The 12247-nt window shown below is 35.0% G+C and overlaps 1 protein-coding gene across 5 annotated transcripts in view; it reads left to right on the top strand.

Moving 5' to 3' along the window:
* Positions 1–12247, top strand: part of LRRCC1 (leucine rich repeat and coiled-coil centrosomal protein 1) — a 38440-nt gene that overhangs the window by 15130 nt on the left and 11063 nt on the right. For all 5 annotated transcript variants that reach the window (XM_047725110.1, XM_047725111.1, XM_047725109.1 and 2 more), the window contains 7 exons: positions 2033–2229; positions 2480–2627; positions 4016–4164; positions 8097–8301; positions 9018–9157; positions 10851–11052; positions 11444–11629. In XM_047725110.1, the coding sequence (XP_047581066.1) occupies positions 2033–2229; positions 2480–2627; positions 4016–4164; positions 8097–8301; positions 9018–9157; positions 10851–11052; positions 11444–11629 (1227 nt within the window). The remainder of the gene's footprint in view (positions 1–2032; positions 2230–2479; positions 2628–4015; positions 4165–8096; positions 8302–9017; positions 9158–10850; positions 11053–11443; positions 11630–12247) is intronic.

The following is a 12247-nucleotide window of genomic DNA, read 5'->3' as shown; positions in this document are numbered from 1 at the left end:
CTGTCAAATAAATAAGTAAAATCTTTAAAAAAAAAAAAAATAAATAAATCATATACGATACTTTCTTTCTGGAGATTTAATATCCTTGTGTTATTATTTTCCTTCAGCCAGGACTTTCAGCCTGTACTTTTGTAGCAAATCCTATAGTGGCCATCTGAGAACAACAAATTCTCTTCATTTTGCTTTTTTGAAGGATACTTTTTGCTGAATATAGGATTCTATATTGACAGCTTTTTTTTTCTCTCTTAACTGTCTCCTGGCCTCCATAGTTTTGAACGTAAAGTCAGCATTAATTAGAATCCTTGATTTCCTGTATATAATGTCTCATTTTTCTTTGTCTGCTTTCAAGAATTTACCTTTACTTTTGATTTTCAGCAATTTGGCAACATTGTGCTTAAGGATACTTTTTCTTCATATTTATCCTACTTAAGGTTTCTCTGAGTGTTTTAAGTCTGAGTGTTTTAAGCCTGTAAATTGGTCTTTACCTAATTTAGGAAATTTTTTACATCATTTCAAATATTTTTCTGTCCCATATTCCCTTTTCTCAGATTCTGCTTAGACCTTTTGATACTCTTCTATGGTTCCCTGAGACTCTGTACATCTTACCAACTTTTTTCCCACTGTGTTCATTTTAAATAATTTTAATAATTAAATAACTTCAATAAAGTGATCTTCAAGTACACTTACTCTTTCATCACCCATTCTCTTCTTAAGACCAGCCAATTTTTACTTCGGGTGTTGTATTTTTCAGTTGTACAATTTCAATTTTTTATAATTTCTTTTTCTCTACTGAATTTTTCTTTTCATTAAAGACAAGCATATTTTATATCATTGAATATGGTTATAATCATTATTTTAAAGTTCTTATGATTTTTTAATTGAAGTTTAGTTGATAAACAGTGTTACATAGTTTCAGGTATATAACATAGTGATTTGACAAACTGTATATTATGTTCACCACAATTGTAGCTACCATCTGTCACCATAAAATGCTATTACAATACCATTGACTGTATTTCCTATTCTCACTTATTCACTCCAGAACTGGAAGCCTCTACCTTCCAATATCTCTGACTCATTTCGCCCACCCCTTCATCCCTTCCCCTCTGGCAGCAACCAGTTTGTTCTCTGTATTCATGGGTCTGTTTTTGGATTTTTTTGTATGTTTGTTCATTTGTTTTGCTTTTAGATTCCACTTACACATGAAATCATACAGTGTTTGTTTTTCTCTGACTTATTTCACTTAGCAGAATACCCTAGGTCCATCCATGTTGTCACAGATGGCAATATAATTCTTTATTATAGCTAAGTAATATACCATTGTTCTTTTCTGCTTATTTGAACATTTGAGTCCTCTCAAGTTAGATCTCCATTGATTGTGTTTCCTTTGAGAATAGGAGAATATCCTGGACATTGTGAATGTTATGCTGCAGAGACTTTGGACGCTATCATAGCTAGCTCTCTCAACAATGTTGATACTTTTGTCATAGCAAACATTTAACTTGCTTTCACTTAAACTATAAATTTGTCTCTTGGGCAGCAATTCTTTTTTTTTTTTTTTTTTTATCCTGTACTGGGCTTCTTACGGTCTGTACTATCCAGTGATTGTTCAGGCCCAAAAGTCTGGTTTTTCAACCCGAGTTTTAAGACTCCTTGTGTACTGCCGATTGTGGTAAGCTCTCAAAGTAAAAAAGTGTAAAAACAGAAACATCCTGTTCTGATCATTTTTTCCAAGTGTCAGCTCCTCTCAAGAATAAGCCTACTTTTGTTTGCTGTCCAGGGACTCCAAATAGTTTTTGTTTCTAGTTTTGTTTATATTTTTCCTAGAGTTTATCATTGCTATCTTGAGAGTCAACCTCATAGGAGCTTCCTTGTGCATACCAGAAGCTAAATTCCCTGTCTTTAATTCTGAACGTACCTAGTTTACAAAACTTTAATCTTATAAAAAGTCATAATGTCCTGGAAATTTCACATTTAAATCTTTTATACTCTACTGAACTTTTAACAAACTTTGTTGGTTTTTTTATTCTAGACTTCTGATTCTTTAGTAGATAATGTTCCTGAGAAAGATCTCAGACCAAAAAGAGATACAGATATGACTTCTGAAAGTGACTATGGCAACAGAAAAGAATGTAATAGAAGAATTCCTCGAAGATCAAAAATCCCATATCATTCCAAAACTATTCAGACTATTAAGCACCACAGTAAAAACAACAACCCTTTTATGAGGTAATTGTTTTAGTCTTAGAAATTCAAATGAGGCACACAGACAGAAGTTAATACTGTTGGCTTATTCCTTTAAGCTTTTTCAGAGTGATATTACTTTTCTAATGTCAGAGATTTGATTGGTTTGGTATATTTATATAAATTTATACAAAAGGATCTCTTACACTGATAGACTGTCATTACCTAAGTTGTGCAAACTAGTATAAATACTGTACATTTCTTTGGGTTATTACCTATGTTTTATTCTTTACAGCTGTAATCGTAAAATGAAACCACCTTTCTTTAAAGATTTATATATAAGATCATCTTTAGCAAATTGTAATATGTTAGAAGAAGCTGAAGAACGGAAAACTGAAATCATTAAAGTAGACAACAGTAGCTCAGAAGATACCACTTACCGGGTATGATATGAGAGATTGAGTGGGCATCTGGGTGGCTCAATCAGTTAAGTGTCTGACTCTTTTTTTTTTTTTTTTTTTAAAGATTTTATTTATTTATTTGACAGAGAGAGATCACAAGTAGACGGAGAGGCAGGCAGAGAGAGAGAGGGAAGCAGGCTTCTTGCTGAGCAGAGAGCCCGATGTGGGACTCGATTCCAGGACCCTGAGATCATGACCTGAGCCGAAGGCAGCGGCTTAACCCACTGAGCCACCCAGGCGCCCTAAGTGTCTGACTCTTAATCTCAGCTCAGGTCTTGATTTCTCTACTTAAAAAAAAGAGAGAGATTAAGAAAAAATGAATGTGAATCGTCTTAGTTTTAAATATGAAATTAGTCCCAGTAAAATAATACATGTTTTTATGAGCAAAAAATATTGAATATAATTTTACTGGGGAGATGGATTGGGTCATTTTTCCTTTCCTGACTTCTAGATTTTGTGTATTTTTGTAATTTGTAAAGGAATGGAAATTAGACATTTATCTAAGGTCAGATCTTAGTGAAGTCATTTGTGATAGGTTTGTGGAGGCAAAAAACAGATCAAAATTTTCAAGTTCTTATTTCTTAAAACAGTGGTTCCAAACTTTGGGGTCTCAGACCCTCAGATCCATAGCTAAGGAGATTTACGGGTCTTCTCAGAGAAACTTTATGCACATTCAAAAAATGTGTTTAATTTGAAGGTTTTCATGACTCTGCTGAAGTCTGGTTTTGAAAGCATGGATCCCAGATTAAGAAGCCCTAAAGAAGGGTCCCTGGCTGGCTCAGTTGGAAGAGCATGAGGCCCTTGATCTCAGGATTGTGAGTTCAGGCCCCCACATTTGGCGGAGAGCTTACTTTAAAAAGAGAAACAAAACCAAGAAAAAAAATCAGGCCTTCAGGAATTTAAATATTCCTCAGTATTTGCCTTAATAATTCTCATGTTGTTACGAATTTTTAGTACACAGATTTTTATTTTTCTAATATTAACTTGCTCTTGTTTTACTTATGAAGTGCTAGTTACACTTTCGATTATAATGTGCACTGTTCTTCCAGTAGCATAATTGCTTTTTTAACAATTTCAAACCTTCCATGCCATTGCTTTCCTCCCCCTGTTCTCAAGTAAAGTGCCTTTAATGCTTGAAAATAATAATTATCATTAGGACAAAAGTAATAGCAGCTAGCATTTATTGAGTGACTATTATGTACCACACACTGTTCTGCACAGTTCTGTATACTTTACTTCCACTAATTTAATTCTAACCACAGCCCTTTGAATTAGATAACTATTATTCTTATATTATAAATGAGAAAACTGAGGCAGTGAGAGGTTAGGTAACTTTTGCAGGTTCATATAACACTATTGTTTTCTTTCAGACACTTATTGAACAACTAGAGCAAGAGAGAGAGAAGAGATGGAAAGCTGAACAAGCTGAAAAGAAACTTATGGATTATATTGCTGAACTACACAAACATGCAAATGAAAAAAAAGATATTCATAGCCTGGCTGTACTCACCACAGATAGGTAAGGGGGAAATCTGTAAACTGAAAGACCTCTCCTAGTGCAAAGAATACTAAACCTGGAACTGGAATACTTTTAGTTTACAGTAGGTGTAGTAAGATCAAAAACAATGTATGTGGTTTTAGTTTGTTTTGAATTAATTTTAAAGATTTAATGCTTTTTTGTTATGTAAATGGAGGATTCAGGGTACACTTACTTATGCCTTCAAGCTGAGAAGTGTTAGATTGATAAATAAGTATAATAAGTGAAGAAGAGCAAAAGACTAAAGCAGGGATTGGCATTTTTTTTTCTGTTAAGTGTTGGTTTCTATAAAGAAATAGGGATTAGGAAACTTTCAGCTTCGTGAGTCATATTTGGTCTCTCTTGCATATTTTTTTCTACAGTGGGCTCTGATGCCAGATAACCCTGGTGTCTCTGCTTTTCTATCTTCTCCATTCCATTGCCCATTTTATCTGGTTTTTTTCTGTATATATTCTCTAATACAGTTTTGTCTTATTCCATTCTCTGAAAATACCAGTTTTCTGAAATTACACTAACTTTTTTTTTTTTTAAGATTTTATTTATTTGACAGATAGAGATCACAAATAGGCAGAGAGGCAGGCAGAGAGAGAGGAAGGGAAGCAGGCTCCCTGGTGAGCAGAGAGCCCGATGCGGGGCTCAATCCCTGGACCCTGGGATCATGACCTGAGCCGAAGGCAGAGGCTTTAACCCACTGAGCCACCCAGGCGCCCCAAATTACACTAACTTTTATCTTCTATTTCCTGCAGATAATTATTTCTAAGGTTATACTTTTCCTCAAAGGGTTATAAGACTTCTCCATAGAGTTCTTGTTGATTTTTATATCTTATTTTTCTTGAATGAGCACTGTGTTTCTAGATTTAGTATTTACCAACAAGTACAGTTTGGGAAGTTGCTTTCTGTTCCATTTCCTGTCTGTCTATACAGTGGATAAATTCCTTTCTACAATCTTAATATAGTAAGTTCATGTACATAGCCCCTAACCCAGTTCTCAGGTTCTTTTAGGCATTTAACTAGTAAAATTTTATGATACTCATGTGGTATTTTCTATCCCCAGCAGCTATTTTTCTTGTACTTTGTACCTTTGGATTATAAGGAAAATTATAATACCCATCATGAGTTCTATGAGAACCTCTCAATTATGCAAGCCTGTGATGCATTATACTATTACTGGCTCTTCTACACCACCCACCAACTTTCTGCCTTATTTGTTTTAGGAATTGCTATCTTTGATACAAGAAGATACTAGACAGGGGTAATGGAACAAGATGGATAAATTGACAATCTCTGAGTACCTCAGAAAAACAGCACTCTCGTTGCTATTAGGTACCTAAGTAGCTAATAGAATGGGATAGTAGATTTATAGAGCTTCTGTGACCTTGAATCATGAAAGAGAGAGAATTTATCTTCCTTCTCCCCCACAGAAAGATATGGTTTTATGAGGCTAAGCCCGAGTGTTCTAGTTGTTTTTCTTTTAATTTAGTTTTGATTGCCTTATAATTGAAATTTTTTCCAGACTTTGACATGTTTTTTCTTGTTTTTAATTTTATGTATATGAATTTTTGCTTTATTCTGTATTGTAGGTATCTTTTAGTGGTATATTTGAGGAAGCAGTGTCTGGGGCTGCTAGCCAGATTCCATTTAAATCAAAATTTGGGCACACTTCATCTTTATCCTTCCTTAACCTTTCCATTGTTGTCCATGTTTACCATGTTACATATAGATTATTTTCTTGAAAATCCAGCATCGATCTTTTCTGATTCTGCTTTTATTTATACCTCAGATGCTTGCTTGGCATTAGATCCTCACACATTTTTGTATTTTCTTACATAACTTGGTAGGAATTCTGCATTCCTTATCCCTAATACAGAGCCTATCATCTAGGTGCCATTCTGTGAGTATACATTGTTTCAAAAACCGAATCATCTTATTGTGCTTTTTAATACCTAATCTGTAAGCTCCCAAATCTTTATCATCCAAACCTCCTTGATGAACAAATCTTTTTTTTTTTTTAAGATTTTATTTATTTGCTTCTCAGAAAGAGAGACCACAACAGGGGAAGCAGTAGGCAGAGGGAGAAGGAGGCTCCATGCTGAGCAAGGAGCCCAATATGGGACTTGATCCAAGGACCCTGGGATCATGACCCAAGCTGAAGGCAGATGCTTAACCAACTGAGCCACCCAGGCATCCCCTTGGTGAGCAAATCTTACCAGCTAATAACCTACTAGAAATGCCTTGTGTACATTGCTCATAAGTGTCTTAACTCAATATGTCCATACTGTACTTATCTTGCTCCTTATTTTATATTCTCTCTCCTAATAAATATTGTCCCATCCAGTCAGCCACCAAAGCTAGCAATTCAGGAATCTTCTTTTTTTTTTCCTTTCTTGTTCTATCCCAGTTGGTATTGCTGTCTTTTTTATTCTGTTTGTTAAAAGAGGTTGAACTATCTTTTACTGTCACTTTAGTTTAGTCCTGTATCTCTTGCTTAGAGGATTGCTTTAATCTAGTGATCTGTAGTCACTCTGTTCCCACCCACCATCTAGTCCACAGAATAAAGTCCAATACTCTTCATATAGTATACTAAACTGGAGTTGAGAGAGTAAACAAAGGAAGACCAGTTTAGAGACTACTCTCAAAGGCAAGAGGAGAGATAATTAGAATAAGAATTAGAGAAATGGCTAGTATAGAAGCTGATGGATATATCGACTTTTTAAAATTATGGCTTGGGAATTACAGCAGATACATATAGGAATGGCTACCTAGCTTAGTATTTTTTCATGGGGCTGTCTTTGCTATTTGTTGTCCCATTTCCAAATGCTAGACTTGAATTCTATTATCATTCGCCTCCCTGCCTATAATATTGGTCTAGAGATGAACACCTAGGGGTACCTGGGTTGCTCATTCATTAAGCAACTGCCTTTGGCTCTTTAAGCATCTGCCTTCAGCTCAAGTAATGATCCCAGGTTCCTGGGATCAAGCCCCGCATCAGGCTCCCTGCTCAAGCCTGCTTCTCCCTCTCCCATTCCCCCTGCTTGTGTTCCCTCTCTTGCTGTGTGTGTCTCTCTCTCTTCTGTCAAATAAATAAATAAAATCTTAAAAAAAAAAAAAAAAAAGATGAACATCTGACCCAGGCTGGGTAAACATAATGCCTTAGTCCTCAGAGGTGTTAAAATGTGAGCCCAGGGGCGCCTGGGTGGCTCAGTGGGTTAAAGCCTCTGCCTTCGGCTCAGGTCATGATCCCAGGGTCCTGGGATCGAGCCCCGCATCGGGCTCTCTGCTCAGCGGGGAACCTGCTTCCTCCTCTCTCTCTGCCTGCCTCTCTGCCTCCTTGTGATTTCTGTCTGTCAAATAAATAAATAAATCTTAAAAAAAAAAAAAAAGAATGTGAGCCCAGGGATATTTGTAGCTTTTTCCTTCTCTCCTTCATACTTTACAGGAGCCCTACTATAGGAGAAATGGAAACCAGCTTGTAGAGAATCACAAGATGAGAATCCTTATGGTCTTCATGGCTTCAGTGGTCCCTCATGGTTTCAGTGGTCCCTCAGAATCATCCCCCCCATCCTCTGAATTGGTTATGTAGGTCAATAAATTCTCACTTTTAATTTCAGTAGTTAAGAGTTTTCGGTTGTAATCAAAGGGCTTAACTGATAGAAAGCTAAAATCCATATTTTGTGTCTGGGGAAGATATAGGGAAGTCAAAGTTGACTTTCAGTCATCTATTTATATATCATTTCTCTCTTACAGCTTTATAACTGTATCCCTGTCTGTTCCCTCTCCTAGGTTTTGGACTCCTTGAAGGCACGGGCTTTATCTTAATCCATCTTCTTTGCTCTTAAGTCCTTTAATATTAACTACATTTTTATCCTTTTGTATGTATAATACATACTTAAAGTCACATTTGATTTCTCCTTTAGGCTAAGGGAAATTATTTTTAAAGAGAGAAATTCCAAAATACAGCTCGAAGTTATGGTTCACAAACTTCAAAATGAAATTAAAAAACTAACTATTGAGTTAATTAAAGCAAGAGATCAACAAGAGGATCACATTAGACACTTAAGAACTCTGGAAAAAGCATTAGAAAAAATGGAGAGACAAAAAGGGCAACAGCAAGCAGCACAGGTACTTCTCCTTTAATCTATTAGTCATATGAGTTAACACAAATTCATAGTTGTATCTTGAAACAAGTTATATTGTTACAGAGTAAACTTAAAAGATTAGTATATATGCAAAAGTTAACGTAAACATAACAATTCCTGTGGATTTTTTTTTCTTTTTGAAGATTTTATTTTTGAGTGGTCTGTACATCCAACATGGGGCTCAAATTTACAACCCTAGAATCAAGAGTCGCGTGCTGTGTGTACCAACTGAGCCAGCCAGGACCGACGGACGCATACACACCATGCCGCCTCGCACACACACCATGCCGCCTCCCACCCACCCCTCCACCTCCCCGCTTGGAATTATTTCTGACTAGCCCTCACAAAGCAGTTATAAGAATAGTTGGTGGAAATAGTGTGGGTTGTTAGGCTTATATTCTGAGAGCCAGGTTTTAAAAGTCTTCGGGGAGCCTGAAGATTGAAAGCATTTTCATACTTTCCGAATGAAAATTATTGAGATCTATGATGTAATTAAGCTATAGATAATGCTAGTGTATTTGATGCTTCTAAGGCTATACTTTATGTGACCGTAACATCATTAATTTAATGAATTTTCAAAATCAGCTTAATCACCAGTTCCTATTATTGAAAAGGCACTTTTCTTTGGAGAACTGGCACTAAAATAGAAGAAGCAGAGAGAGTATTATCTAAATACTGTAATGGTGTATATTTACTTAGATGCGACTAATCCAAGAGGTGGAGCTCAAAGCTGCCGCAGCTGATACCGAAATAAACTTACTTAGAACTTCTCTTCATCAAGAAAAGGAACAAGTACAGCAACTTCATGAACTTCTTGCATTGAAAGAACAAGAACACAGGTAAATGAAAAATATATCAGGAAAATAATGACTTTTTTTTTTAAGATCTTATTTTTATTTATTAGAGAGAGAGAGAGTGTGTGTGTATGTGCACGCAAAAGCACCTAAGTAGGGGGAGGGGCAGAGAGAGAAGCAGACTCCCCACTAAGCAGGGAGCCAGAGGTGGGACTCAGTCCCAGGACCCTGGGATCATGACTTGAGCCGAAGGCAGATGCTTAACTGACTGAGCCATCCAGGAACCCCAAGTAATGACATTTAAAAATAGAAAAAGAAAAGTTTCTTGGTCCCTCCCTACCCTACTCCCTTACCTAAAACTAGACTGATTGATCAGTGGTGAAATCTAACAACTGGTTTGTGAAAAATAACATGTTTATGTATGCATTAAAATCAGTATTACATTAAGAACTAGTAGCTTAAAAAAAAAAGCTTTATGGAGGTAAGAGCTTATAACAATGAAGCTTATTTTGTATTTTTCCAAACACAACCAAAAGTTGGTCATTGTAATACAAAGAAAACTGTTCTAATTGACCTTCAAGTAACTGCCTATTAAATTAATTAGTAGTCTTTTTTCCTCTAAAGTGCAGGAGTCAATGAACTTTTTCTGTGAAGGGCCAGATTAAAAAGTCTGAAAAATATTTCAGACTTTTCAGGCCATACCAAACTATATTTGTGTAGTAAAACAAGTAGCCCTAGGGAATATGTAAATGAATGGGCATGGCTGTGTTCCAATAAAAGTTTATTTCCCAAAAAAGAGTCTCAGGCCAGATTTGGTCCATTAGTTATAGTGTGCCGGCCCTGTTCTGTGGAATCCACAATAATTTGAATACTTGCAGCTGGTTATCTACGCTTACTGCCCTACCAGTGAACTGTGTATTTGCCATGGGTTAATTCTGTTTGTTCCCAAACCTGTTTTGTTTTTGACCTTACATAAATGAGATTTTTAATGTATAAATTAAATTTTGATGTGCTGGGGAAAATTGTCATCATATGCAGGGGCAGAACGACTATAAAAGATTGGGGTAGATAGTTGTAAAAATCTATAATTTTGCACTTAGTTTCCTTTAGAAATATCTTTTAACTTTTTGTCCTAGTTTAAAGAAATATAAACTAGAAATAATGGATTTTGTATTATGGGTTTGACTTACTCAGGAAAAATAGTGGAGAACTCTAAAGAATGAACTCACATTTAAATTTAAAAAAAACAAAAGCAAAAACCTTACCCTGTGTATCAGAAGATTGGTAAATAATTTCACACTTCAACTGATTTTTTTTTTTTTTCTGTTAACCAACCACCAGTAATGGTCAGACTGTATTAGTTGTATGTCAAAGATTCAGCCAAAGTAGAGGATATAGTGCAGGAGAACTTCACCTCTCCAAATGCACCTAAAGAATTTTAGAAGTCATATAATGACTCTGGACTATCTCATGTAGAAATGGCACACTCCTTTTATCCCCATCACCGCTGAATATACAATCAAATAATACTCATATCTCCTTCCTCTACTATCCTGTGCCAGTTTCTCTGCTCCAAAGTGAGGAGCTGATTTTAAATTAACAATAGAAAAAAATAGTAATAAATAAATTAACAATAGAGAATATAGACTATATTAACAACTATTTAAAAACCTTGAAAGTTTTTCTTTGTTTTCAGGTGAATAAGTATCCTGTGATTTTTATTTGTTTTGCATTCCAGGAAAGAACTTGAAACAAGGGAGTTTTTCAGTGATGCTGAGTTCCAGGAAGCCTTAGCTAAAGAAGTAGCTAAAGAAGAAAGAAAGCATGAGCAGGATATAAAAGAATACCAAGAAAAAATTGATACATTAAACCAACAATATATGGATTTAGAAAATGAATTCCGTATTGCTCTAACTGTTGAAGCCAGAAGATTTCAAGATGTAAGAACTGGAATCTAGCTTTTTATTGAAAACAGAAACAGCAAGATATGGTTGGATGAGATATTTTAGAATTCTAGCTCTATTTACACATTAGTTTATGATTTTAAGCAAATTACTTAAAATTATTAGCACCTTAGTTTCTTCACATAAATAATAGCTACTCTTCAGTGCTGTTGCAAAAACTAAGTGAGATTATAAATAGTTAAGTAAAGAGAGCACTAGAATAGGAATTGGGCAGCCTGAATTCTTCTATAACTGTAGAGCAGGGATTGGCAAACTAAAGCCCAGGGCCTATTTTTGTAAATAAAGTTTTATTAGAACACAGCCATAGAAACAGATAGTTTCTATTTATTTGGAGAACTGCTATTTATAATGCAATTTTGAAATATAGGTTAAAGATGGTTTTGAAAATGTTGCAACTGAGTTAGCAAAGAGCAAGCATGCTCTTGTTTGGGCCCAACGAAAAGAAAATGAATCTTCCTCTTTAATTAAAGATCTGACCTGTATGGTGAAGGAGCAAAAAACAAAACTTGCAGAAGTTTCGAAATTAAAACAGGAAACAGCAGCAAATTTACAGGTAAAACACTGTAACATTTTATTTCCTTTTTAATTTTTTATTTCATAGTCTCAATTTAATTTTTATTTATAATAATTTTAGAAAGTAATACGATTATAAGCTTTTAAATAATGCTAATTATATTTATTTGAGGTGTATGAGAAAAATAATAGAAGTAGATCAAACCATGATTTCACAGATGGTATTGCTTACACTAAAATAATATTTAAGTAAAATAAGTGAATTTAAGAAATGTCCTAGGTAAATAGGTGCCAGTTGTATAGTGATACAGCAAAAATTATGATGGTGATACTCAGATGGTATCCTGAGTTTGGAAACACCATGCGAATTGCTGATAATTTTGTGGTGATAGTAGTGGTTTTTAGATATACCTAGCTGTAATAATTTTTATGTTTTAGTGCTGTTTTCTCAATTTCAAACATTAGTGGTATTTTGCCCAAGAGAACTTAATTCCTAAAAGTGTCCTTTAGATTATTGATATAAATGCTGGTGAAAATTTTTGAGTATTCCATGCATGGTTATTCTTTTAACTGATACTAGAATAAAATTCAGGGTTTTTAAAGGGATAAGCTCTTAAATTTTAACTTTATTTCATGACCTATAACTGTTTTTAATAAA

The sequence above is a fragment of the Lutra lutra genome, chromosome 4 (assembly GCF_902655055.1).
Source record: "Lutra lutra chromosome 4, mLutLut1.2, whole genome shotgun sequence".
Classification (NCBI taxonomy): Eukaryota; Metazoa; Chordata; class Mammalia; order Carnivora; family Mustelidae; genus Lutra; species Lutra lutra.
This window is presented reverse-complemented; position numbering and strand designations above follow the sequence as displayed.